The sequence below is a fragment of the Lutra lutra genome, chromosome 9 (genome assembly GCF_902655055.1).
Source record: "Lutra lutra chromosome 9, mLutLut1.2, whole genome shotgun sequence".
NCBI classification, from domain to species: Eukaryota; Metazoa; Chordata; class Mammalia; order Carnivora; family Mustelidae; genus Lutra; species Lutra lutra.
The window spans coordinates 103,098,128-103,125,630 of NC_062286.1; the positions used below are offsets into that span (position 1 = coordinate 103,098,128).

The 27,503-nt window shown below is 39.2% G+C and overlaps 1 protein-coding gene across 1 annotated transcript in view; it reads right to left on the reverse strand.

The window, feature by feature from the left end:
• The window catches only part of MACROD2 (mono-ADP ribosylhydrolase 2), a 2,010,404-nt gene that overhangs the window by 495,224 nt on the left and 1,487,677 nt on the right, over positions 1-27,503 (reverse strand). The window contains exon 8 of the mRNA XM_047744583.1: positions 23,963-24,036. Coding sequence (XP_047600539.1) covers positions 23,963-24,036 — 74 coding nt within the window. The remainder of the gene's footprint in view (positions 1-23,962; positions 24,037-27,503) is intronic.

Below are 27,503 nucleotides of genomic sequence, written 5' to 3' on the forward strand. Positions count from 1 at the left end.
CAGTCCCAAGAAACCAGTTATTAGTGACTCATCAAAAGCTCCCTGCTTTTCCAATGTGCTAACGACAGCAGCACAGCCTGGGATGAGTTCTGAATAACACAGACACAAATGTGTGCGCAGCTTTCTTTCCTGCTGGTACACAGAAACACAGTGAGAAAACAACTCTGCCTGCACAAAGGAAAAAAAACAGCCAAATGTGCCCCAAATCCACGTTTGTCTGACCCAGACATGTCTCTTCCAACAGCATCCTTGAGCCACTGAACTTGACTGCAAGTTCAGAATAAAAAATTAAATTGCCAAAACTAAGATGACTCTAGGAATTGAGCTTTTCCTTGCAGATCTACTTTTTGAAAAGTACATTGTGTTTGAACCTGACCCAAATTATCTGCCACCACTCTTGTGATGAAACACTAGACAATGTCCTACCCTCAGCAAAAATCTTTTTTTGCTCTGAATAAATTTAGCTTTTAATTCATATAAAGTTAGGCAGCTCTTTAATAATCCTTCAAAGAGTGCTTAAGGCCAACCCAGAGATTGCCATAGATGGTTGATTTTTATTATGACTCTCATCCGGATGAATCTACGTTTGGGTGGTAAGAATGTAGTCCTGTCAATCACCTGCTCACCCACCTTCCCCAGGTTCAACTGTGACTGTCCGAATATTTCCCCTCCAACCAGCAGTTAGCTAACACCAGTCGCCAGCACACAGACTACACTCTTCGAGTCAAGAGCTATGTTCAGTCCTGATTTTTTTTTTCCCCAATCACACCTATTTTCTGGTACAAAGTGATTATATGCTCATGGTGCTAGGCTTGTAGATGAATTAAACAAAGCAAGAGAATCCCTACTGAGTTCATCCTTAATTTCTACTCATAAATAATTCCAAACCTACCATAAAGAGTTATCCTCAGGGCACCCATATGACTCAATGGGTTAAGCGATCGACTCTTGGATTCAACTCAGGTCATGACCTCATGGTCCTTAGATCCAGCCCCATATTGGGCTCCATACTCAGTGGGGAGTCAGCTTGAGATTCTCTTTCTCCTCTCCCCCTTCCCCTCCCTCTGCTCCTCTCTCCCTCTTGCTCTCTTAAATAAATAACTTTAGAAATAAATTATCCTCGACATGTTAGTTAAAGTGCATTATCTAATTTAAACTCTCTCACCAACTAGAATATCTATTGTATATATACATCACACGTATCCACACACACGTCTTTGCGAATGATAATAGCAATACAAGCCCTAACCACAATAGTGATTTAGCACAGCTAACACTTGTATAGCATGTCACAAGCACACTCACATACTGTCCCTTCGGTGCTTCTCAAAAGAGACCTCATAAGGCACACAGGCTAAATGAGAAAACATTTTTTTAAGCCTCAATATGATCCAGGCACTGTGACAGGGTTTTCTGCATACTATCTCTTTAACAGTACCAGGACTAGAATGAGGTGAGGGAGGCACCTAGGGTGTAGAATTTAAGGAGTTGTTCACCCTCTGAATCATCCAGTTGCAGAGTTGATACCTGAGAGTTGCTCCTTAAACGGCACATCTTAGAAACCCTGCTTGCCTCACCCGAGTCCTGGCCCTGTTCAACCCCCTTGTCAGTTGCACATAATCTTCTGCCCAGATGAGTACTTCCCCAGACGAGTAGTTCCTTGACAGACTAGTACTCAGACAAGTTACTCTTCAGCAACTTGCCAGAGGCCTCCAGTTGGTAAACCTTCTGACCCCCATTTTTTTACACTAAGGGGCCCATGGCCCAAAGCCATTGCCAAATAAAACCATACTTAACGAATTGCATGGAAAACTACTTGGCTCCTTCTACCTTCACTTAAAATTCATTGTAGATAGCACTCCAAAGAAAATCTCCATTTAATCATTGTTATCACTGTTTGTAAAATGAGAATGCTGTTTATTTTGAGCTTTGTTAGTTTCTTTAAAATCCTGCAACTAGCATATCCTAATTATGTATACTGTTGGGTTTTTTTTTTTTCATCAATAATTTTGATTTTTTTGGAGAATGTAATGATGTGGATGGACTACCCAAGAAGCAGCAGAAAGGAATGTGTGTCCTACGGTCATTCTCATTTTTATGCAATTCAAAATTCTCTGTCCTCTAGCTCCAATGGCAGTTTATAGAAATTTACCAGAAATTCTTGGGCCCATTACTTTAGCATTCTCCAAAATAAAATCCTCAGGTTAATACTTACCCAGCTCCAAAGTCACTAAGACAAAAAGCTTCAAGCTTAAAACAATTTCATTGTAAAGGGCTGTATATTTTATTTCTTCCTAGCAGCTGCAAATCTACTCACAGCAGTCCCAGACAGAATTTATGGGAATACAATAATATGCCAATTAACTACAGTCAACCAGTTCCTAATTCTACATCTCCAGAATGTCTATATTATTAACGGAAATCCCTGCGATGCTCACTGAGAAACAAGAAGCAAACTGAAAAAAAAAAAAAAAAAGAAGAAGAAGAAGAAGAAATGAAAACGACCCACTCTTAATTATAGTTATAACTGTTCTTGCAGATGCACAATTCCTCACCTCGAACTTCAAGTTTGTGGATCAAATTCAGCCCTGTTCTCTGCTGGGGGAAGCTGCTCATGCAATTAGAGCAAGTCACCCAGGAGAAAATTCCACAGGCCTATCTACAAAGCACACAGCTGGGAAACATGTCTAATTATATATTTGTTCTTACTGTCCCTTCCCTGTGGTTTATACACCCACTTGCTATTAAATGTATCTGATGAGGAACAGAAGGAAAGGCTGTCTGAATTTGGGGTCTGTGGCTTCAGCACGATGAACTCCAATGAGATCTATGTTTGGCCCATGGCAAGTCTTCTAATCCCATCATCAAGAGCTAGGCCAAGACAGGAAAATGGATATTGTTAAGATCCAGGCCAGGGTATTCAATTCAAGAAACCAAAAAGAAAGAACTTTGATCAGACATTATCTAAGCCCTGGTTTGATTTTTTTGAACACATGTCTTACGGTTTTTTTAAGGGTATGTAATATGGGAGGTGACCACCTAATTTCCAAAAGTGCCATAGAGAGACGTAGAATGTGGTAGGCCCAATGAGACCTTTCAGTTCCTCTGCTGAATCTGTTCTCACTTTGCACAGCCTCAACTGTCATGGAAACTGGGGGTCTTTCTCATGAGAGGGAAATCTTGACACTCCCAAGTGATCTTAAATCTTAGGAATAGGGAAGACATTTAGGTTAATTTGCCTTGCCACACAGGACGCTGCTAGGCATTGTTACTGTTATCAGCCTGGGTGCCAAAAAAGACAAAAGGGGATAAATAGTTTGCTCATGCAGTTATTATCATATTAACTTCAGACCATGGGCACTCTGGCACACTCCAGAAAGTATCACTCTAACAAGTTGGAAAAGGTCTCCACACCATGCCTACTTTCTGTGGATATTTCCTCCAATCTAAACACTTCATAAAATTACAAGATAGGTTCCTCTCCCGAGATTCATATGGGACTTGATTTACCCCCTTCCCCACTATGGGTTTTAAACATAAAACTTCTTTATACCACTAAATGTAATCTATGTTAACTGACAAAATAGATCATTCCTATCCAACGAGCTGTTTAAAGCCACATTCGCCTCTACGTCACTAATCATTCTACCATTGTAAGCTTTTTCCAGTCCTCATTTCAATTGATAGAATGGACTGGGGGATGCCTGGGTGGCTCAGTCAATTAAGCATCTGCATTTACCTCAGGTCATGATCCCAGGGCCCTGGGATCGAGTTCCACATTGGGCTCAAGGGAGAACATGCTTCTCATTTTATATGCTGTTCCCCCTGCTTGTTTGCTGTCTCTGTTTCTGACAAATAAATAAATGAAATCTTTTTTTTTTTTTTTAATGGAGTGGGATGCTTCTTTCTGAATTATCACTTCACCTAACTCCAACAGAATGGCCTCCTCTGCATTGTACACATTTTCAGGCTTCTCCTCAACTTTGCCTCAAAAGCCTTTGCAGGTCAGCCCTGGACAATTAGGTAGAGGTTCAGATAATGGAACTATTGTGCATATTGACCTCATTTTTATTCCATATCCCCACAGTCTTTAATCCCTGCCTCTAAGAGTGTCCCTCTCCAATCTAGTGCAAACCAGAAAGAGAAAGGGAGATCAAGCTTCTCTAAGTATGGAATGCTTAATTCTTCCAGCCCATTTTAATTGCCTTCCAAACCAAGGTCATTTGGCACGTCACTGGTTTTAGGGGTAAGCCTCCATCTCTTTCTCTTTCCTAAACTAGAGCTAAGAACGAATTTGAATTCAATGTTTATGTACTCAAGGGTTTTCCTGAAATTGTGTTAATTCTATTTCTTAGTAAACTATAATGCATAGAAACTGCTTCCACATGAAAGGCCTTTCAAAAATCATTTCATGGAAAACCTCATACTCACTAAAACGAGACAACATATTTCAAAACATATTTCAAATAACTTTCTATCTGCCTCAGTTTCCCTATTTAAAAAAAAATGGGGGAAAAACCCCCACACTCTGACAGGGTAGTGGTGAGGATTACACTTACTTAGCACAATGTCTGGCACATGGTAAATAATAAATGCTAACTCTTATTCCATATAAAGCACTTCAGTGCCAAGCTTGTGATAGGTTCTTAATAAATGGTAGCTATTACATTATCTTAATTAGCCACAAAGTAGAAAGGAATGGATATATTTCTCATACAAGGTTATGAGAACACCTAGACGCTTCTTTCCTCCTGCCCACTCTCCTTCTTTCTCTTGCTTCCGGTCCCTTCTCTGCTTTCTTCTTCCCTCGTCTTTTGTTTCATTTTGTTTTCAAATCAAACATGCTAGAGATGGAGGAAAAGGAGAAAAGGAATGGGAGCACATAGCACTTAGGTCTAAAAAAGAGGAATTATTGGAACATATCTTGGTCTCTGCTTAGAAGTACGAAATTGCCAACACGGAGCTGAAAGAAATTTACAGTATTTTCCCAGTGGTTGGTATTTAATTAGCACTCTACTATTGTCAGCTGCTTTGCTGTCACGGGGATAAATCATTTGCAAGCGATTTTGGAGGCTCTTCCTGTCACCACCACCATTTTATCAATCTTCTCATCAGCTTTGTCATTACAGATCTCAGCGATTTCTCACCTTTTCAGGAACTCTGCATGAATTTGACCTCCGGAAGTATTTGGCCACTATCATCTCAGCTATTAAATGTCAGATTCAGACATCTCAAACGGTGTGTCAAGACACTGCATTCTGGCAGCAATGAACCCATTACCTTTTTTCCCCCTCATAAAGCTTGCTCTCTGGCACCCGGAATTGTATGATACAAGTTTTCCTGAGAGTCTCATTTTATCGTGGGTGTCTATAGAAAGAATGTCTGTCGCCAGCTACATGAATGTGCAGACTTTTGATAGTTTGTACATGTGCATTATGCAAATAATGTCTGCCCATCTTTTCTGGGTAAAGAAGGCAGCTGAGTCAGATGAGAAGATACAGCTAGGCAACCTGCTCCATTAGCATTTTTCAGGTGTATCTGTTAGGATGAACGAATTCTTCAAAAACTGTATTTTCTACGCTTTAAAAATAGTCACACTGAGCTTGCTTTATCTCTGCTAATGAGTCACAGGAGAGCAGGAAGGCCAACGGATACCTATACCAGACTGTTTGCTATAAACACTCATTTGTCATCTCTGCACCTAGGCAGTGGTGGCCTGAGGCATGAGCATGCTGGGTGGGTTCAAAGAAAGGGTCAGTGAGACTAGAGGGTAGCGAGCAAGGGAGTAACAGTATGGGTGCCATCAGAGAGACCTTTCTTGGCTGTCATGGACCCATTTAACAGCTGAGTGGAGCCTCTAGCCTTCTTAGAATATGTATCAGGATTTTAAATAAATGAAAGTACAAAAGATTATTAAGGAAATGACTTATTGAGATAACAATTACGTGGAATCAGTGTGTGCTATGGTAATGTGTGTGTTTCTTTACTGACACATTAAGACATTATCTAATGATGATTGGAAATTACAATGAGCATCAGTAGTGTTATTGTGATCTCCACAGCTCCAGTGTGACAGGAAATATCTGTAATTTTTACAGATGACAAGGTCACAAGAACTGCTGATACCACTGTAATTTGTGGTTATAGTCGTCATGGGAGTACTAAATTGCAACTGAAGTTTAATGAAGATAACTATTTCCTTTCCCCTAGTTCACAAACTCCCTGAGATGTCTTAAGACTTTGTGACCACCAGTGAAGTGTCCAGCTTGTAGGGGAGGCATTTGGATTCTACTCCCGGGGGAATGGAAGCCCGGGGAGGAGATTACAGGCTCCAGTGTACTTGTCCATTTAAATCAGGAAGTGCCCAGGGTCTCCCCTGTTTCCTCCACCTAGTGAACACAGTGCTCTAGGCAACATGTGTCCTGGTATTCACTACTTTATCATGTGGTAACTTTGCATTTTGTTTCTTCCAACAGAGTGTAAGGAAGAGAACTATCCATTGACCATCTTTGTATCAACAGTGCTGAGACATACCAACTACTGATTATGTATTAAATAAATTAATCAAGACTGAGATGCTCTTGAAAGAATTGCACATGAATCCACATGACCAAATTTCTCTGAAGAACATCCTTTCCTTTCTGAAAGGGATTATGTGTGGAAATACAAAACACTTTAAAAATGTTAGTCTCAGACTTTATTTTTTTTTTATTTTTTTTTTTAGTCTCAGACTTTAGAAGAGGAAATGGTAATATTGATGCCATCAGGGAAGTTAAAACAAAATAATTTAAACATAGATTGAGGGGTGCCTCGGTGACTCAGTCGGTTAGCTGTTCGACTCTTGATTTCACCTCAAGTCATGATCTCAGGGTCCTGGTATCCAGCGGGGAGTCTGCCTGAGGATTATTTCTCTTTTCCTCTCTCTCTGCCCCTCCCCCTGCTTGTGTTTCCTCTCTCCCTAAAATAAATAAATAAATCTTTAAAAATAAGTAAATAAAGGTAGATTGATTTGAAAAAAAAAAAAAAAAATGTGGTTACCTAAAGACCAAGTCTCCCTTATGTTTAAAACTACAGGAGCCTCTTCAAGGAAAGAAAATGCCAGGTAGGCAGAAGTTAAGCATTGTACAGACCAGCCATAGATCAACAGGTAAGATGACCTTCAGGCAAGATGAACTTCTAGGAATATTCACTGTCTCTAGTTTGTTCCCAGAATAAGTTTTCCATTTTAGACAATACCTGACAGCTGCCTAACCCCAACACACTGCCGTCCATCCATACACAGATGAAGGAGTATGGTAGAATCTCCCCCAGTCCTGGGTCACATCTGGGACCTGGCTGGAGCTTTGCAGGCTAAGGCTGGTTTCTAGTCCCTGCATTTATTTGGGGTTGGGAATGGAGCTCAGGGCTTGAATATTAATTTGAAATCTACTGAAATACAGACAATGACCTATTTAGCATGTTTAACATTTGACACCACAACGGTCTGTATGAGACAGATGCATGCTTCATGCATGCTCAGCTCCAACAATGTCAAACATTAATTCAGTCAATACCTTCTTCTTAAGGCTTTCTATTTTCCTGGCCCTGTGAATTAAACACACACACCTGGGTGAAATTACACATTCCCTGTCCTTGCTTGAGTCAGTGGGAAAGCTAATAGCTACATCCACACCACATTGAAAGCAGTGATACTTACATGTCTACATGGAGAAGGGAGGAAAGAATTCATTGGAGATGCAATATTTGAACAGACATGATAGAAGTAAGTAAAGAAATCTGTTATCTCAAGAAGCATATGCTCCAAAGACAGGGATCCCTAAGAACTAGAGCCATATCAGGGCTTACCTACCCTCAGGGAGATTTCAAATGTTCCTGAACTTGTTTATCATTTGGTAAGAGGTAGCAAATTAGGCCATGGCAATATCCAGGGTTCAGAAATGGTTGATCTGAACCAACAGGTTGTACAGCTCTAACTGTAATCACATGGAAGTCTTAGGAGACTATAAGATATGCAGGTCAGCTAATAAAAGTCCGATCTGTTAACTCTCTCATCCAACTTGTGATGACTTTGGGCATGACACTGTTCTGGGGTCAAGAAAACAAAAACAAAAGAAAATCCAAACTTGGATTCATAAATACCTTGGTTTTGCAGAAAAATTAACAAGCAACTCTACATAAGTCACGTGAGCAACAGCATAGAAGATACAACGGAATCAGGGCCGAAGAAATGGGAATTAGGCTATCATGTGATTTGTAAGCACTGGAAAGATATCTCTGATATAGTAGTCTATTTGCATTATTAGGGTATAAATACAGGTCACTTTTGAAGATCATGATTATGAACTTGGAATCCTGAGTTAAAGTTCCAATTCTGCCATTTATTTGCTGTGTGGTCTTTAAAAAAACTTTATTTACTTAATATTTCTAAGTCTCATTGTCCTTACTCATAAAATGGGAATGATTACAATGACTACTGCATGGATTATCATATTAATTAAGTGAGGTCATCCAAGTGAGGCACTGACCCAAAGGAAGCACTCAGCATCTCCATAGGATAGGCCAACGAGATGTTTGCTTTCATTTGTCATGGAGCAGTATGCCCCATGATTTCTGATCCTCAACAGTAGCTCTGCTGAATTCAGTATGTAGAAGTACAAAATGCGGTGTAGAACAGAGTTTGAATAAATCAATCTCTGTAAAACACACACACACACACACACACCCCTATAACCTCTGCTATGTGCATTATAAATGTTTCACATTTCCCTTAGTTCAAGGCTCTATGCTGCTGGGTAAACCAACTGCTCTAAGAGATTCACAGGTAAGGTATTGGTGAAGGGGCAACTTAAATCCCATTCCTGCGCAGCCCCCTTATGGAATCTCTTTAATTACATCTTCCATAAATCTACTAATACGTTCCAGAGTATACATTTATCCCTGCCCTCTAAAGAAAACCATTTGCTGACTGTACTTAGAAAGTAGGGAATATGAATTTTCTTTTTCCTTTGCCTCCTGAACAGAACGTGACTATTTGGGGGGGCTCATTCCCTGCTGGCAAATGGCCATTTCCTGCCTCTAGACAGAAAGGCTTAAAAGAACTTATAAAAAAGCAGTCAAAATCCTCTGTAGACATCCAATAACTCATAAAGAAAAGAAAGTTTTGATGAGTTAGTGCAAATGAATCAGGAACATATGGATCCTATTTCCCTTGAGTTTAAATTTGTAAAGAGAAAAAACTTCTTTAAAAAATGAACTTTGTAGATGTCACTGAACCCAGGGGAAAAACACATGAGATGATTACTCAACTTAATACATTCCTAAGCTGCCCTGTGCTTAGCTGAAGCACAGTCAGGTCATTTGTAGCTCAATTTGGACTGTCAAACACATAGCCCATCATGCTCTGTTTTCAGAGTAAAATTCTGGACAGCAGAAGATGTTGAGGTGGTTGTATTTTCAGCAACAAACTTAAGCATGGTGATACCAGTTCCTTGAAGGAGGTTAATTTTGTTAGTGGCAAGAGATTCTGGAAACATTATGGGTGACAGGTATCTGCATATCCAGGGACCGATCCACAAGTGGGTGCTATAAACAGGCTCCCATGAAGGAAAACAAGATACCAATCAGAAAATCATCTCTTGCAGCCATGCTAAATGGTGCTCTCATGCCCAGGGAGAACTAATTTTCTTCATGTGATACAGTACTTTATTCTCCAAAGGTTTTTCATGAACAAAATAATTCCACAAGATCTGAAAGATAAACCTGTTGTCTTTCTTTTACAATCTGACTGCAATAATTACTCAAATAATGATTCAGTTGTATATGCTGATGATTTTTACTAATTTATCAAATACATCTCACACATGGATGCATCCGAGCACGTATCCAGAGACAATGATTATAGGACATAGGAAATATATGAAAATGTTTTCAAAAGAGAGAAACAGGCTCCCATTACGTAAAGAGAATCACAGAAGACTGACTAGAACTCCCATGGATATTTCATGTGAGCTGAGGTTACATGTTATATGTAGACATCATCAAACTCATTATTTACTCATGTCATAAGGGATTATGGAGGTGAAGAAACAAATGCTCATCAATAGGAAGGCTTTGGTGATCACTCTGGAACTTTCTAGACAAGGGCAGCCCTGCAAGGTTCCTAATCCTTCATTGGAAGGCTGGTTATTGGTTGAGAAGGGGAATTTACTCTTTTGAGTTCTCACTTGGTAGGTCTTTTCCCACACTGAAGAGAATAAGTATGACCTTGAACTTTAGTATGAGCTAGCTGGAAAAGATCCTTAAAAGTAACTGATCTAATCATCCTCAACCACTTGCTGGAAAAATTTTTAAAATACAGACTATTGACCTCTCTGATATTCCAATGCAGTAGATTTAAGGTATGGTTCTGTTGTCTGATTCAATCATTTCCCAGGTGATTTTTCTCCTTATTTTACAGAGGAGGAACAGTCCGAGAATGGTTATAACATCTCCTACAATCTCCTCAATTCCCAGGCTAGTGTCTCACGCAAAAGTTCAGCAATGCCTGGGTCATTAGGGGAACTTTCCAGTCCAATAACAGAGAAAAAAAAAATAACAGCCCAGATGAAGGGAAGATATGCTGGTTAGAGACAGCCAATGTCTATGTTGCAAAATAAAAGTAGTTGTGTTATCCTTATGCTTCTAAAGTCCACTCATAAAGTGAAAATTTTACAAGGGCAGAATTATTCCTTAAACTTCTTTAAAAAGACTCTATGTTGAAAACTGAGGCATCTCTTAAGTCCCAAAAAAGCCCATTTTTTTTCTTTCAGATTTAATAGAGATTGCAGGAGGGTGTGTGTGTGTGTGTGTGTGTGTGTGTGTGTGTGTGTGTTTTAAAGTTACCTCTGAGCAAAAGATTAAGTATATGTCTAATATTTCGGAGCACTATCAGAGAAATAAGGGCAAAAAGTTGTATGTACTAGCATCACACCAATGCAGAAAGAAGCTAGGAACACATGAGAATTTAGACCAAGTGGGGAAAAAAATGAACTCATACGTCTTATCTCACACAAACGTTGATTGTGACACTGAAAATAAATTGCATCATTTCAAATTTCTCTCCTTATCTGTATCTTTTACAGAGGGCACATAATAGAAGCTCTATATACAGATAGCACTTCCCCACCACTGAACATCACTAGTCCAGATGCCCATTGGGTCACATGTCAGGTGGTTGTACCTTTGCTGCACAGTCAAGTCTAAGGTCCATAGATCAGGATCTACCTGGAGCTCCCTCTGCCTTGCCTGATACCTTCAGATGTGAACATCTCATTCTGACGAGGTTCTAGTAACTTGGATTCACCATAGGTTTAGGGAAATAAAAATCCTCCAAGTCCTTCTAGTCCTGCTTCATATAAAGGAACAGTTTCCTCACTAATTGTTGAGGCTGCCTGGCATGGCATGAAGACACTAAGGCTTACTTCTCTCAACTTCTTGTCAAGTTCCCGTATGATGGGACTTTGAGGGAGTTCATGAATAGAAATGAGTAGAATGCGATCTGATTGAGAGGGGCATGATACAAATCCTTCTTTTAGTGGACTCACACTCCAGCTCCTCCAATTCAGCTTTTATACATAATTAAACTGATGTATGTCCAAACTCCTATGAAGCTTTTTCTAGTATGTTTTCTGTTGAAGAGCCAGAGATTGGATATATATATCCAATGGCTTTGCCAGACCAACCCATGTTTCTTAACATAGGAAGTAGGAGTGTCATTATCAAAGGAGGTCCAGTTTCCATAGAGGCCACCTCTATGCCCAAACACAGTTGGAGAAACAGGGAAAAGGCTATTACACTCTAGCAACAGTTTCCATCAAAAACGGAGGCCTGACTGAGAACATTGCCTCTTAGGGGCGAATCATTTAATTCCACTAGAATAAGTGTCTTTTTTGTTCTTAAGTTGAGCTGGATGGCAGTGGCAAGACTACTGATTTTTCATTCAATTACAGCAGCACTTGCACCCTACTCACTTAAAGTGGAGGACAGGACAAAGGCTATTTTTTTCCCCCTCCTACCTGGGAAGAAGGAAGACACATGCTTTCAGCTATAGAACATCCTTTAGTAGACCTCTCGGTGTCATTTTTATCTCTTTGTCAGATGTGGATCTAACCACATGCTCAAAGGTTTATTTCCTATTTATAAAAATGTCACATCATTTGGATAATCAGCAGATTTAATTTCATAAGAAGTTTTAAAGGCTGGCTATTTTGAAACAACCATATAATCCAAATCATTTACAGAAAAGCAACATGGGGGCCCTCCTCCTCCTACACAAAATGGGTCAAGGTTAATATTTACCCTAAGGATATACCCATATGGAAGTTGGGGACCATCTTAAAGACATCAAGGCAGCATATGTATGTCACCTGAAGGGCCTAGAACAAAGGTTTCTATTGGTCTGATTGTGCTACGATGACCTGGGCAAAGGCGTAACCAGCTGCATCAGTGGGGTTGCACCAGAAGACAACCCTGATGGTGGTGAATTCTAGAGCTGGAAGAGCCATGGCCTGTGGAGTGAATTGTCCAAGATTATAACACAGTGAAAGAAGCTGATTATAGCCCAAATTTTCTGACTTTTAACTCAATGTTCTAATCTCACATTAAGCTTCTTCTTTGGGACAATAATAGGCAGTGGTGAACTACACCCTGCCTCTTCCCACCCAGCTTCCAGGCACCATAATTCCCATCTTGGATGTGTGGAAGAGGATCTGAGCTACTTTTACATTGTGGCCTCACTGATACAATCTTGTAGGCTTGGAAGCTGTCCCATCATCTCAAAGACTTCCAAGCTATCTTTGGCAAAGGGATCCATTCTCTTTTAAACGACTATGCTGTGCTACTTATTCTTGGCTTTTATTCAGCACTGGCTCCATTAAAAATTACATATTTTCTACTTTCAGGTTAGCCATTAGTAAGTTAGTAAGTAAATAAATAAAAAGATAAAATTTTGATTTGCCCCTGCATGAAAATAGATATTGAAAGACTGGATTTTTAAAAGAGATATTACTCACTTTCCTATTAACAGTGACTCTAAATTATTTTTTCCAATCCAGCATATTTGAAGGAACTCTGGAATACTTCCATCAAAAGCAGTGATTCAACATAGCAGGGTTCTCTGAAAGAGAATTACTTAACACAGGTAGTTTGTGGGGGGAAACACCTTCCAAATGATTTTCAACCCTCTCTTTCTTCTAGCTGAGAATTATTAGCTTGAGTTGTTAAAACTAAAAATGGGAGGTCATTCTGTTTTGCTGAAATATAATATTTTGCCTTAGTCTAGCTGGCAGATAGGCTTTATGACTTTGCCAACTGCCCCAAAATCAGTGACATCTTCAGCAAAATACCCTCCTAAAGCAGGGCCCTCCTTGCTCCACAAGATGGCAGGGAACATGGCCACTGGTGGCTCCTGTGCCCCCAGATTTCTCAAGGTCACCACCAAAGTAGCTTTTATTTTCCTTGCCCAACTCCACCTTGGAAAAATGTCCAGAGAAAAAACTAATCAGACTACTTCAGGTTCCATCCCCACAAATGTACTTCAGATGGCCAAGTTTGGGTAAAATTTCCAATTTTGGAGTAACATCACTGGCCACAGAAACAGAATTATAAGAACATGAAAATACACAATTAGTTGACCTCAGGAATTTCCTTTTCCTTGAACTTCAATACCATATATATAAAATTAAAGATCAAAACACCTCTCTTGAAAAAAAAGTTTTCTGAAGATGTAAGAGGATGTGTTACAGAAACAGGTAATAATGTGCGTCCCAAACCCAGGCCATGGGATACATCAGGAGCCAGAAAGATACTGCTTTTCTTCTCTCTGTAGCTATTTCACATACTTACTTTACATCTCCTAGAATTCTTTCTAGAGTCCCAGGTCCAGCAGCAGTACACATATGAAATTGCCACACCTATTTAAATAATACCCCCGCCAAGGCCGGGTATATTTATCTGAAAGTAACAGGACCATCACGGACACTGTGCTGGGCTAAGGATGGCTGGCAGAAGAGAACATATGTCTATTACATGCAGTACAGAAGTCAACAAGTCACCCTGAACTACATGGGATTGTCGGTTGGCACCCTGGGACCCTGATCATCCAGACATCCCCTGCTGGGGATGAAAAATACCATTATACTTTACAGAGCTCTCTATACAAAGTAAGACTAGGGAAAAGGTACTTGGGAAATATTGCCTCAATGCCTAAAAGTTTTTGATGAAAACCCTCTGTACCCCAAGGACACTGGCTAACTGGAAGTGGGCTCACTAACTAAAGTGACAAAAATACATATTGTATCATATATTTTGCTTCTTATTGATGGGAATGGGGTTATGAAGGTAATAGTAGGGCTCTCTAATTTCTAGCTCTAAGAACTGGGGCAGGATTGCTGTGAATAGATGCTAAAGCAGTGCAGGGATGGAGAGGTAAGTGGATTTTCCCATCTGGCAAGCTCTAACGTGGGGTGATCTATTGTGACACCAAGCACTTGACCACTCCCACCAAGAAAGGCAGAAGCTTCCTTGGGTCATGACTTTCACTCCAACAATGGGGACCGGGGTTCATAAGATACGGAGATAAAACTCACCTCTGACTACTGATGTAACTGCTTCGGGCAAATCTCAACAAAGACTATCTGAGAATGGGAAAATAGTGTGTGTGTGTGAGTGTGTGTGTGTGTGTGTGTGTGTGTGTGTAAAAGAGAAGGGGGAAAAGGGGTAGGGAAGAAAGAAGGAAGGAAAGAAGGGAAGGAGGAAGGCAGGAATACAAATTGATGGGATGGAGAGAGAAAACAAACTGTAAGTCATGGGGGTTTTGAAGAGCGGAAGGAGCATGGCATATGTGCAAAGTCTGGGAATAATTTTCTTCTATTATGTCACAGCCAAGGAGCATCATGGTTTCCACCTAAAGATCATGCCTGGGCTAGGCAAAGGATACAGTTTTATAGTAGCGTATTAAGATGATGATTATTTTTTAAGGGTGATTATTATTATTGCCATAGCCACGTTCTTACACAGAACCTGAATGTTTTAAGATGGAATTTATTTTTCCAAACACACATATTTTAACATTATATCACACCAACAACTAAGACCAGCATACATACCTAAATAATGTTTTATAGATCTAAAAAGACATTCCCCAGGGAAAACACTGAGCACTGCATTTGCTGCTTTCAGATCTCTGGATGTTAACCACATCCCCATGTTATATAGAACAGAAGGATGGTATGTTATGTGTATTGCACTTCTGTAAAGAATCGACCACAGGAATTGAAACTTGGGGTGAGGGATGTAATTTTCTCCTTAGAAATGGAAGCATCACTTCATGTTTTATTTAAGTCCACCTTTGAAGAAAGATCCTAAGGTGTTTTGTGTCAGTGACATAAGGCAGGCCCCACACTGGGGTTTTTTTGGTGGTCCATAATGTGATTCTGAAATAAAAGTGACAATTTTTAACACTGCATATGTTCAAAGACCTCTGCCAAGAAGGGGAAAAAATAGTCTTGGCACCAGAGCTAAATGTGACGGTTTCTTTGTGATCCATGATGAGGAAATAAGTGGCCATGTCCCTGATCTTGTCCCATTAGCATGAGAGTGGCATTTGAACCTTTCCAGAGGTTGAACGTGCACTTCTGCAATGGATTCCCAATTCTGTTTTCTGGAGTAGAAGAACTGATTTACCTTTCTTGCTACTTTGTGGCTGTTGGTCGGAATGTTGGAAGGCAGAGGAGGGGGCCGTGTCACTGCTTCTACTCAGCAGAAACCAGTATCTTTACTTTTAAAGGGCACCAAATATGTGCTGAAAACTAATTTTTGTTTTGTTTTTGTTTTCTTTTAAATGACACAGTATTTGCTTATTTATTTTTAACATTGTTCTATGACTATAGTGGGTACAAAATGTTACATTAGTTTCAGGTGTACAACACAGTGATTCAGCTTCTCTGTATGTTACACTGTGCTCAACATGAGTGTGGCTACCATCTGCCACCCTAAGATGCTATTACAATATCATTGAATATATTTCCTATGTTTGCCTTTGGTTCTTGTGACTTGTTCATTCCATAACTGGAAGCCTGTACCTTCCACTCCCCTTCACCCATCTTGTCTATCCCCTTACCCCCTTCTCCTCTGGCAGCCATCATCAGTTTGTTCTCTGTATTTGTAGGTCTGATTCTGCTTTTTGTGTATTTATTGTTTTGTTTCTTAGGTTCCACATATAGTGAAACCGTATGGTATTTGTCTTTCTCAGTCTGACTTATTTGACTTAGCATAAACTCTAGGTCTATCATATTGTCACAAATGGCAAGATGTCATCCTTTTTATGGCTCTGCGATTTCATATATATGTGTGTATATATATATATGATTAATATATCCTATATATCATATATAACATATCCTATATAATATAATATATATCACATATAACTCACATCTTCTTTTTCCATTTATCTATTGATGGGCACTTGGGTCTCTTTTATATCTTGACTATTGCAAATAATGCTACAGTAGACATAGAGGTGCATATACCTTTTCAAATAAATATTTTTGTTTTCATTGGGTAAATACCCTGTAGTAGAATTATTGAATCATATGGTATTCTACTATTATTTTGGGGGGGAATCTCCATGTTGTTTACCACAGTGGCTCCATCAGTTTATACTGCTACCAAAAGTGCACAAGCGTTTGTTTTTTTTTTTTTCTACATCCTTGCCAACAGTTTTTCCTGTGTTTTTGATTTTAGCCATTCTGACAGGTGTGAGGTGATACCTCATTATGGTTTTGATTTGTATTTCTCTGATGATTAGTGATGTTGATCATCTTTTCACATGCTTATTGGCCAGTTGTTTGTCTTCTTTGGAAAAATGTCTATTGAGATCCTCTGCCCATTTTAAATCAGATTATCTGTGGGGGGTTTTAGTAGTGAGTTGTATAAGTTCTTTACATATTTTGTATATTAACCCTTTATCGGATATATCATGTATATATCATATTACCAATCAGTAGATTGCCTTTTTGTTTTGTTGGTTGTTTCCTTCACTGTGTGAAAGCTTTTTATTTTGATGTAGTCACAATAGTTTATTTTTGTTTTTGTTTCCTTTGCCTTAGGAGACGTATCTAGAAAAATGTTGCTATAGCCAACATCAAAGAAATTACTGCTGTGCTCTCTTCTAGGGATTTTATGGTTTCAGGTCTCACTTTAGATTTTTAACCCATTTTGAGTTTATTTTTGTGTCTGGTGTCAGAAAGCGATCCAGTTTCATTCTTTTGCATCTAGCTGTCCAGTTTTCCTGCACTGTTTATTTAAAATACAGTCTTTTCCCCATTGTATAATCTTTTCTCCTTTGTCATAGATTAACTTGACTATGTAAGTGTGGGCTCATTTCTGGACTCTAATCTGTCCCACTGATCTATGTGTCTATTTTTGTGCCAGTACCATACTATTTTGATTACTACAGCTCTGTAGGATATCTTGAAATCTGGAATTGTGATAACCTCCAGCTTTGTTCTCCTCTCTCAAACTGCTTAAGACAGTTTTGTTCTCTGGTTACTATCTGTTGACCTTGAGGTCTAGAGCTCACAGGGTAAGGTCTGGGAGCATGGCTAGCAACAAGCTGTAGAGTAAGATATCTCCCTCAATGGAACACTGCCACATACACACAACATCTCACGATGCCCTGCCACATCTGTAGACATAATGCTTTAAAGGATAAACAGCAATACCACAAGTATCAAGTTTCTCTCAAAAGGCACAGCATTAACAATTTAAATGACGTGTAGATGATATTTAACATTTTGAATAACAATCTGTTTGTGCTAACAGCACAGTAAAAAAATATTATATTTTAGGCAGAGGGCCAAACTCTGCATGCAATGAGAGAAAATTTTCACCTTCCTCCTACAGAGAAGAGAACTGATTTTGGTTTTGAAACTGCAGAGCTGGGTTCTTCCCTGCCAGTGATATCTAAGTCACACCAGGTGCCCCCTCAGGGCCTTCAAAGATGAAAGACTCCTCCATTGACTTGTTCCCACTCCAGAATAAAAGGGTTTGCTTGTGGAGGAGGGGGCTGTCAGCATGAGGAGAGAGATGAGGAACTTCCCATGGAGTGGTTGAATGGTAAAGGTTTCTGGGAAACACCATCTTCAAAGATCTCCAGAGATACAGCTGGGGCCTAGTCTTAGGTAGACCACAGCTTCCCCTCTGTATATCTACGCATGCCACAGTTTTAATTAGAGCCTCCCAGAATGCTATGCTTCTGCCATCTTTCCACTGCTTTCTAACTGCTGGGGATAAGGTGTGTTTAGGTTTGTGTCATGCTACATCCGAAGCCCGATTAGTACTTTAGTGTTTCCAGATTTAAAAGTACCCAGAAAATCCACCGATCTTCCATCTCAGAATCTTCATCTTAGAGGCTTTACCCCCAAAGATGACTTCCCAGAAGACCTAACACAGGTCCTCTGTGCTGCAGGAGGCTTGTTCCTTTGGGGCATTTGAAATCACTGAACATGACCTCCATAATGGGGAAATCTCTCATATAGTATCAGGACATTTGTAGCTTTTAGAGGGGAAAGGCATCCTGTTCTTCTTCTGCTTTCTATGGAAAAAATTATAAATATGTACATTTCCCCAGAGACCAATAGTCCGACGCCACATGGGTCTCTGGGGTGGAACAATAGAATAAGCACTGTAAAAACATTTCTTGAGCTAACTTCCAGATATGAAAGGGGTGACTCAGAGCTGTGGAGGGGGAAAATCACTATTTCACAAGGAATGATATTTTTAGACTGCATGAAGAATGAGGAATGCATGAAACTGCAGATGATAACACGGACCAGCCACCCCAAGTTGAGAGTCTGGGCTGCATTTCTGCTGCTCATTTCCATAACGGCCCCTTATTTTGTTCGCTTGTCTCTGTAATAAAGTTTCTACTTGAGAAAAATGGGCACTTATGGAAAGGTTATCATGCCACATGCTGTCATTTGTTTCAGAGTGAACTCTGATATTCTTTTCTTGTGATTTTTCTGAACTCAGAAGTTCTTAATTCTTAATTTTACTGAAAAGGCCAGTGGGTAATCTTCATCCCTTGCCTACCTCACACTTGATCCCCGGGTCTCTGCTACATGCCTTATCTCCTCAGTCATGATTTCCATTTCTTTGTATTTCTGTTTTGTAAGATAATTCAACTCTCTGGTTTTCTGAGAACAATAATTCAAGTCTTAGCAGGGGATATTCTTTTTTGTTTTGCAATTTTTCAATAAGAAGTCATCATGTTTCTTAGTCCTGGTAAGTCATTTTTCTGCCCCAATTACATCCTCTTGAGATTCCTCCTTTTTGCTCTAAAGCACTGCTCTATCCCTTCCTCTAGAGCTGCTGCAGTCAGAGCCAACTGACTCTTTGTTCAGCTGGGCTCCCTCAGGTCCCTGAGTCCCCCTAAATATGTGGTGATAGCAGCATCCTCACAGTTCAGATTTTGGATAAATAAAAGATTTTGGATAAATCTTTTTTGGATAAATAAATTTATCCAAAAAGATTTTGGATAAATAAATTTATCCAAAAAGATTTTGGATAAATAAGTCAATAGTGGATGACAGAATATATTTTCCCTAGTCATGTCCCAAGTGCTCCAGAGAAGCCTCTCTGAATGTGGAAATGCCCAGCAACACAGGCTGGATGGGGGCTATTTGTGTATTTAAATAGAACCAAATCAACTATTGTTGAAAAAAATAGAAATGTCCCTTCCTGATGGTTTAGAAATCAGAGGGTAAATAAGTGGTGAAATATGAAGGCTCGCTAATCACATGACAACATCAATTATCAGTGATCAAAAATCATGAAGTCTGAATTGCATACTTATCTGACTGAGAGAAGTATGGCCACTGATACAATTCACATTTACATGGATTCCCTATTTCTTGAGAGGGAAATTTCAGGGGATATAACCAGCTGAAAGATCCAGAAGATGCAACTTTGCTCACCAACCTCAGCCCTGGCTTTGCATTGAGCAGGACTCCATGACTCATGAGTGGGTCCCAGTCATCATGTGGCCATATTAAGCTGGTGAATGGGTAATGGAGAATATGTGCCAAAAAATAAATAAACAAACAAATAAATAAATAAATGAAATAGAGATATGAAAGAGATTGAGAGAGAATGTAAATGAACTCTCTTGCTTTCCTGTGGATTTACAGTTTGCAATTCTGGTCACTCATGAGACCCTGCTCTATCTTGTTCTAGCTCTTGAATTTCAAGACTCGTTTTCATATAGTTCATTCAGCTAATCTCAAACTAAGATCCAAACCCAGGGTTAGAGTTATGATAATCTGATCAATTTTACCATGTCCTTCCATCTGACTTCTTTCTTGAGCTTTGGACTCAAGTAACCAACTTACTATTGGAAAGCTTCATTGCATATCTAAGATCATCTCAGGCTTAACTATCTGTAATTCAATTATTATTTTTTAATGTTTTTTGTTTTTTCTGTATCTCATCTAAACATTTTCCTCTACCTAATTTCTTAGTAAATGCACCAATATTTACCAAGGGGCTCAGGTCAAAACCTAGCTATTATTTTTGATTCTCCCATTTTTCCCATATACCACATCCGATTTACAGCTACGATAGACATTATTACTGTTCATTGATATCCATTTGCCTCTCTTCTGAACATATGAGAGAATTTCATTTTCTTATCTCCTGGGTGCCTTGCTTTGGACAGTGAAATGTGAGAAAAAAGTTATATGCATCCTTCCTTTGTAGAAGCATTTAAGAGCTATTACTTGATTGTCTATCTTTTCCTGTCATGTGATAGATGATATTTCACATGGTAGAGTGTCTGTCAGCCTGGGTTCCTGACTAAGCCAGAGACCTTTGCTGACTCAATACATATAAATAGTGTGAGCAAAAAAATAAACCTTTGCTGTTTTATGGCACTAAGATTTGTTTGTAACTGCAGCATGAGCTGGGCTACTCTAAAATAATCCACAGGTCCTGCTGGCTCTATTGTCAAAATATATTCCAAACCTGATGTTGTTACCTCCTTTTCTACCATTGCTGTATTTCAAAGAATCCTCATCTCTTGCCTGGATTTACTATAGGATCCTCTTCATCAGTCTTCCCTTTTCTATTCTGAGGTCTCTCAAAAGTCCCTTTTCCAAGAAGCAGCCAGACTGTTGTCATTTTAAAGGTGAAATCTCATAATGCCACTCCCTGTCCCAAACTCTCAACAACTTCCCACTAGACTTAGAATAAAAATCCAAGTTTCTCCATGAACCACAACACTCTGTGATTTGACCCCTACCTATTTGTCTAAATTCGTTTCTTGCCATTCTTTTATGTTTCTACTCCAGTTGCATTGCCCTACCATTAATTGCAAACAGTAAACTCATTTTCCCATCAGGGTTGTTCTACTGCTGTTCATTCTACTTTGAATGTTCTACCTCAAGACCTCTTTATGGTTGGCTTACCCTTCCCATCACACAAATCTTTGTCCCAAGATTACATCCTCAGAGCCCTTTCTAAATGATCTAAAACCACATCCTCCAATAACTCACTATCAAATTATCCTGGTTTACTTTGCGAAGTACTCTCTGAACTATCTTATTTCTTTATTTGTTGATGTCTCTTTTCCCAGACTATGAATATCATAAGAAGAGGATTTTGTTTTTCAGCATTCTATCCCTCATATCTAGAAAAGTTTCTGGTGCTTAGTGAGATTCAGTAAATGCTTGTCAAATGAGGGAATTAATGAATAAGTCGCTTAAACAATGGGAATGTCAAAATCATACTCCTGTGAAGAGACAACGGACTTATCAGTGCCTAAACTACTTTACTTGTTTTGTAACGGAGCAAAAAATAAATCAAAATATTGCAAGATAATAAATTTGTATAGCTTTTATCTATGCCCTACCACTTACCATTCATTTATTAAGTACAACCTGATTTGTTCAAACTAACTTATTTAAACTAGCCTAAGCATGTTGAAACAAGAAGTCTTTAAAAAAGAAATTAGCACATAACATCTTAAAAGTCAATAGGCAAGGCAAAAGTCAAAAGGCAATAACTGAGTTGTGTTCCTCAAACCAAAATGCCTAAATTTGTATACAACAGACCCCAGAAATGAGCAAAAAAAAAAAAAAAAAGACATGAAAGCAAAGGAACAGACTCAAAGACAAAGAGTAAGCTAACAAGAAGATCAAGGCACAAACCATTAAGTGGGAAACACTAAGTTAACACATTTCTATGGAAAATAACCTTCTGAATAGTTTAACCAGAGAAAATCCATCATAGGATTTGTCAATGAGCTGTAAATATAACAAATGTGTTTGTTCTTCATAATCATCTCCTTGATGATTTTGGGGTAGATGTGTGTACTTTCCTCACATACCAATATGACATATGTGAATCCATCAGTAGGGAATACCCTTGGATTATTAGTAGTAATAGTGGGCTTACACCAATGTACAAGCTCCATTATCAACTTTTATTCATGAACACTCTACATTTTTGCTAAGCAGATGGTCCAGGTGAGGAACTTTTACTGTAACCAAGAGATACATTTAAAATACCACTTTCAAAGGGACTAAATGTCTCTCCCTGGTTCAGGATCTCCCCAAGGAGGAAATGGCTGCTAGAGTCAGGAGGACAGAGTCTGACTCTTGGCTCTGTGACTCTGAAGTCCTGAGAATGTCACTTAACCTTTTGATTCTAAATGAGAATAAGGATAACAATACCTATCCTAGATATTTCATGAGATTGTTGTGAAAATAATACATGTTAAAGAAATGTTTTGTAAACTGGCTATTTTAACTATTTTTTAAAATTCTGCTTTTTTGTGTGGTTATTATAGTCATCCTCTAAATTTAAGTTATATATATCTTTCATAGTAAGAGGAGAAGAAAGAACGAGCACCGAAATGGAGATGTTTGGCCATGTGGTCTTTACCTCTACTGGAGTTTAACAATTTCTGTATCTACTTAAGAAATGGATACTAGAAAGAAATGGATACTAGAAAGAAATGGATACCAAAAAATGACTGTACACCATGTCAACAAAGATAACCACTAGCAGAAAATGACACTGCAGTTTCTTTAAACACAAGAAGGCACCAAGAGCTACTCTTATAGCAAACTCCCCATTGTCTGTTTCCATACCCAAACATTTCTAAATAATCCATGTCCTACCCAAGAAGAAAGCTAAATTCATGGTCTATCCTAAATGGGACAATATTCTTTATAGCACTCACATGAATATCTGAGGAGAAAAACAAAATCGGAAGAAAAACACACAAGGCTGCGCACCACCGTAGGAAACCTATTGTTACAATCAGTTAGTTGCCCAAACTGAAATCTAAGCCTCCACAGCGTCTTTACTTATTCTGTTACTTTGTTAACTTGAGTAATTCTGTTCATCAATAAACACAGCCTAAAGATTTTATTAAATAAGCAGAATAGGAGGCATGGTGAAAAGTCTGAGAGAAGCATTTAGTTTCATAAAAAATCCTGATCATAGGAATTTAGCTATCAATTATCCAGGCTTACTCTAATCTCACACTCAGAAGTTACTTTATGGAAATGATTAATTATAAATAAAGAGACCTCAGGATACCAAAAAATGACTGTACACCATGTCAACAAAGATAACTTCATGAAAAAAACGAGACTTAAAAACCTAACGTAAAAATGAGATCATAGCTAGGTGAATCTGATCGTTCTGCCTATCTTCACCACAAAAACCAATCACCAAAATCCCTTCAGAAAAGTAATTACAGGAAAATATTCAATCATCCATATAACCCCAATGAAGCATGGTCCACCTCAATGATTATGTTTACTTGATATTTATGGATATATTTTTCTGCTTTTTCTGAAATTGAGGATCAAATGAGGCCATCTTAAATGTTTGCTCATTTTGTTGTTCCTCCTACCTCGTGATGATTCTTGGCCAGCCATTCCTTAATGGTGCTGAGGGCAATGATGGAAGCAGGCTCATTTGGGAAACCTACGTGAAGAGCAGAATAAAACAAATTAACAAAGAAAGATGAAGACAAGAGAGAATTCAATCATGGTGTGACACTAAATTTTTCTCATTTAAACAGTATTCAATTCAACCAATTACTATTGAGCAAGGCAGGCCTTAGCAAGCTATACATGGATGCGAGGCCTGTGATCCTACATACGAGGCATTAAGGGGGTCAGTCCTATACCAGTCTAAGGCTAACAAGCAACAAAGGATTTAACTGTCTTCAATTCTACAACAGAATCAATTAAAAATGTATTTACATTTGCTTAGTAGATTTCAAAGCACGGTCATATAATATTCTCAGAAGAGGTGCTCAGATTAAGGTTTATTACCCTTCATTTACAAATCAAGGAAATATGGCTATAGAATACATGCAGTTGACCTATGCAGGTCATAGGGCCAGCAGTACTCCATCAATGAACTGATGCAAGACAGGGCAAATAACTTGCAGAATAGCCATACAACTAGAAGTTATTATCAGAATTCAAAGAAGGTAATGCCTGCTCCATTTAGAGTCATTGGAAATTACATCTGAGATGAAGACTATATGAACTGACTTGGTTTTGCACTACAGATCTGGTTTTCAAAGGACAGAAAGAATGACACTTATGCTATGTCCTACTGAGCAGGAGTACACATAATCATAATTCCCAAAACTCATCTGGAATATCCCTTTAGCTTATGTAAACTGAACCTATCCCTAAATTTGCAAAACCACCGGACATTCTGCCAATAGAGATGAATGTATATGAAGGAATAACTTTACACACTATATACTTATGGGGCAGAAAGAAGAAGAGATGGGAGTGACTATTCCTTTGAAACTAAACTCTTTAAGCCCACCACTGGCTTCCTAATCACCAGATTCCATACAGGCAATCAATCCATCAGTCTTCATCTTTTCCTTTATTGTATTAGCTTGATTAGTTTTCCATGTTTCACATCCTGCAATTTCTTTTCTTTAATTATTTTTTCATTGTTTTAAAATGTACAATGCAGTGGTTTTTGATAAGTCCACGAAGTTGTGCAACCATTACCACTAACTACAGATTATTTTCATCATCTCCTCAAAAACTCTGCACCCATTAATGGTCACCCCCAGTGTCCCTCTATCCCAGCCCTTGACAACTATGAAATCTACTTTTCGTCTCTTTAGATTTGCAAATTCTCCTCCTGGATTTTTCAACACTACCTTTGAGGTTTCCTCTTACCTATTTGAGCTCCCCTGGCTCCCTTTTCTAGGAGTTTCCATTAAATGTATGCCATTCCCAACCTCAAGACTCAGTCTTCTTCCTCTCTACTCTGAGTGAGCCAGCTGCAGTGTCAGCCACTAACATGCCTTCTAATCAGGGTGCTCCTGTGACATTATGCTGTGCAGATGCAGAGAGGGGTATTGCTGAAATGGGAGATCTGGGATTTAAAAGACCCAGTTTTATTGGAAGGCAAATACATATTCCAGTAGTTCATTCGGAACATTTAAATCTCATTAGACTTTCAAAGACAATGTGAGAGAGGAAGAGCAAGAAACAGGAAAAGTTTGTCCCCACTTCCAAGAATAAATGTTGCTTTTTCTGATTAGGTTTCTACACACTTCATAAGAGAGTGCATTAGGAAAGGGGACAAAATAAAGCAGGGCCCAGCTGTACTTGACCATAGGGAAAATGTGCACAACTTCCCAAACTTTGTAAATTCATCTATGACATTTGGGATTATGGATTTGTTTTGAATTTTCATCCCATTTATTTTTTTTTAAAAGATTTTATTTATTTATTTGACAGAGAGAGATCACAGGGAGGCAGAGAGGCAGGCAGAGAGAGAAGGGAGAACAGGCTCCTTGCCAAGCAGAGCGCCTATATGGGGCTCAATCCCAGGACCCTGAGATCACGACCTGAGCCAAAGGCAGAGGCTTAACCCACTGAGCCACCCAGGCACCCTCATCCCATTTACTTTTTTCCTTAAATGAAGGCTTCAAAATGTAAAACCCTTAAAATAAACCTGTTAATTAGCTAATTCATTAAGCAAATTATTACTGAACCAGAAAAGGAAAAAATACATAGACCCACTTAATGAGTCCCTGTCCTCTAAAGCCCAAAGTCGGAAGGAAGAAATAGATAAGAGGGAAGCATGACAAGACATCAGGGTTGTGGGGACACAGATGAGAGGAACCAAGCAAGAAAGAGGAGGCTTTCTAAGAAACCAGAGAATGTTTGGGGAAGAGAACAACAAAGCGGGGAGCTGAGGAGACACGGTCTTCAGAAGTAAGCTGTAAGCAACTAGGAATTAGTGGAAGAAGTCAGGGGAAGTGAAGGGAGAAGTTCTTGTGGACTGAAAAGAAAAAAAAAACAGGAGGCCAGGATGGGCATCTGTGGTTAGGAGTTAACAACGGGGGTTTTTCCGGTCCGCCTTTCCCTGGAGTTTAGCACCTACATTTGTCATCACCTGGATACCTCCCCTTGATGTTCTCCAGAACTAGAAATGTAAGGTGTATTCTTCCACAAAATGAACTTCTTCCTGATTTTCTGGTTTCTGCCTATGGCTTTCTCTCTCTCCTAGTCACTGTAGTACTTAATTGCTTTCCTGGCTGATAAGTGAGTCCCCTGAGATATTGTATACCACACTTTCCTTCCCTTCTTTGCCCACTGATCTCATTCAAAGTCCAATCAGCCCTCACCCCAACAACAGTAGTTGACTCATAACTGTGCTCTTTGGTCTTCTCCCCTTTCCCAATCTGTCCATCACACCACTTCCAACTGACCCTTCCTAAAGTATGGTTACCACAACCTTACACAAAGCAATGGTGTCCTTGCTGATGCTTCAGCTCCTACAGAGGAAATGTTTGCACCTTTCTTGGCATAAGTCACCACAGGGGGCCTTCCTAGACTTGTATCTTAGCTTTCCCTATTTATTTTCCTCCCATGAAATTCTTCTCCAACTTTTTGCTATGCTTAAGAAGTACTTAAATCATAGGATTATAGGGCTATATAAAGCTAATAAATACTGTAATCATGCTCAGTTGCAACGGCCATCAGCATTAACCTTTAGGAGATGTAATTCCCCACAGAGAAATTATACAAGTTGTTACAGAACCATGGCAACTATGGTCAGTTCTCAATTATTTGTAACCTCCCGGTCACTTTCCCACATTTATCAAGGCCTCTGGCATTGAGTTACGGTTTTCATTTCCACCTCAAGCCTCGCCATAATCGTGGGTGACTTCAATGTCCAATAAGATGACCCACCCAACACCTGGCCTGCCAGTTCCTTGACCTGGTCATTCTTGACAACTGCCTCCATGCCACTGACTCCCTATTCACCTTGATGTAGCATTACTATTCCCAAATTACTAATTTAAGCTGTGCTCTCTCAAAAACCCTTCTTTCTCTTTAGTTTGATCTGCTACTTTCCGAGGTATGTTCTCCATAAGCATTTGAAATCATTTCCCCCCT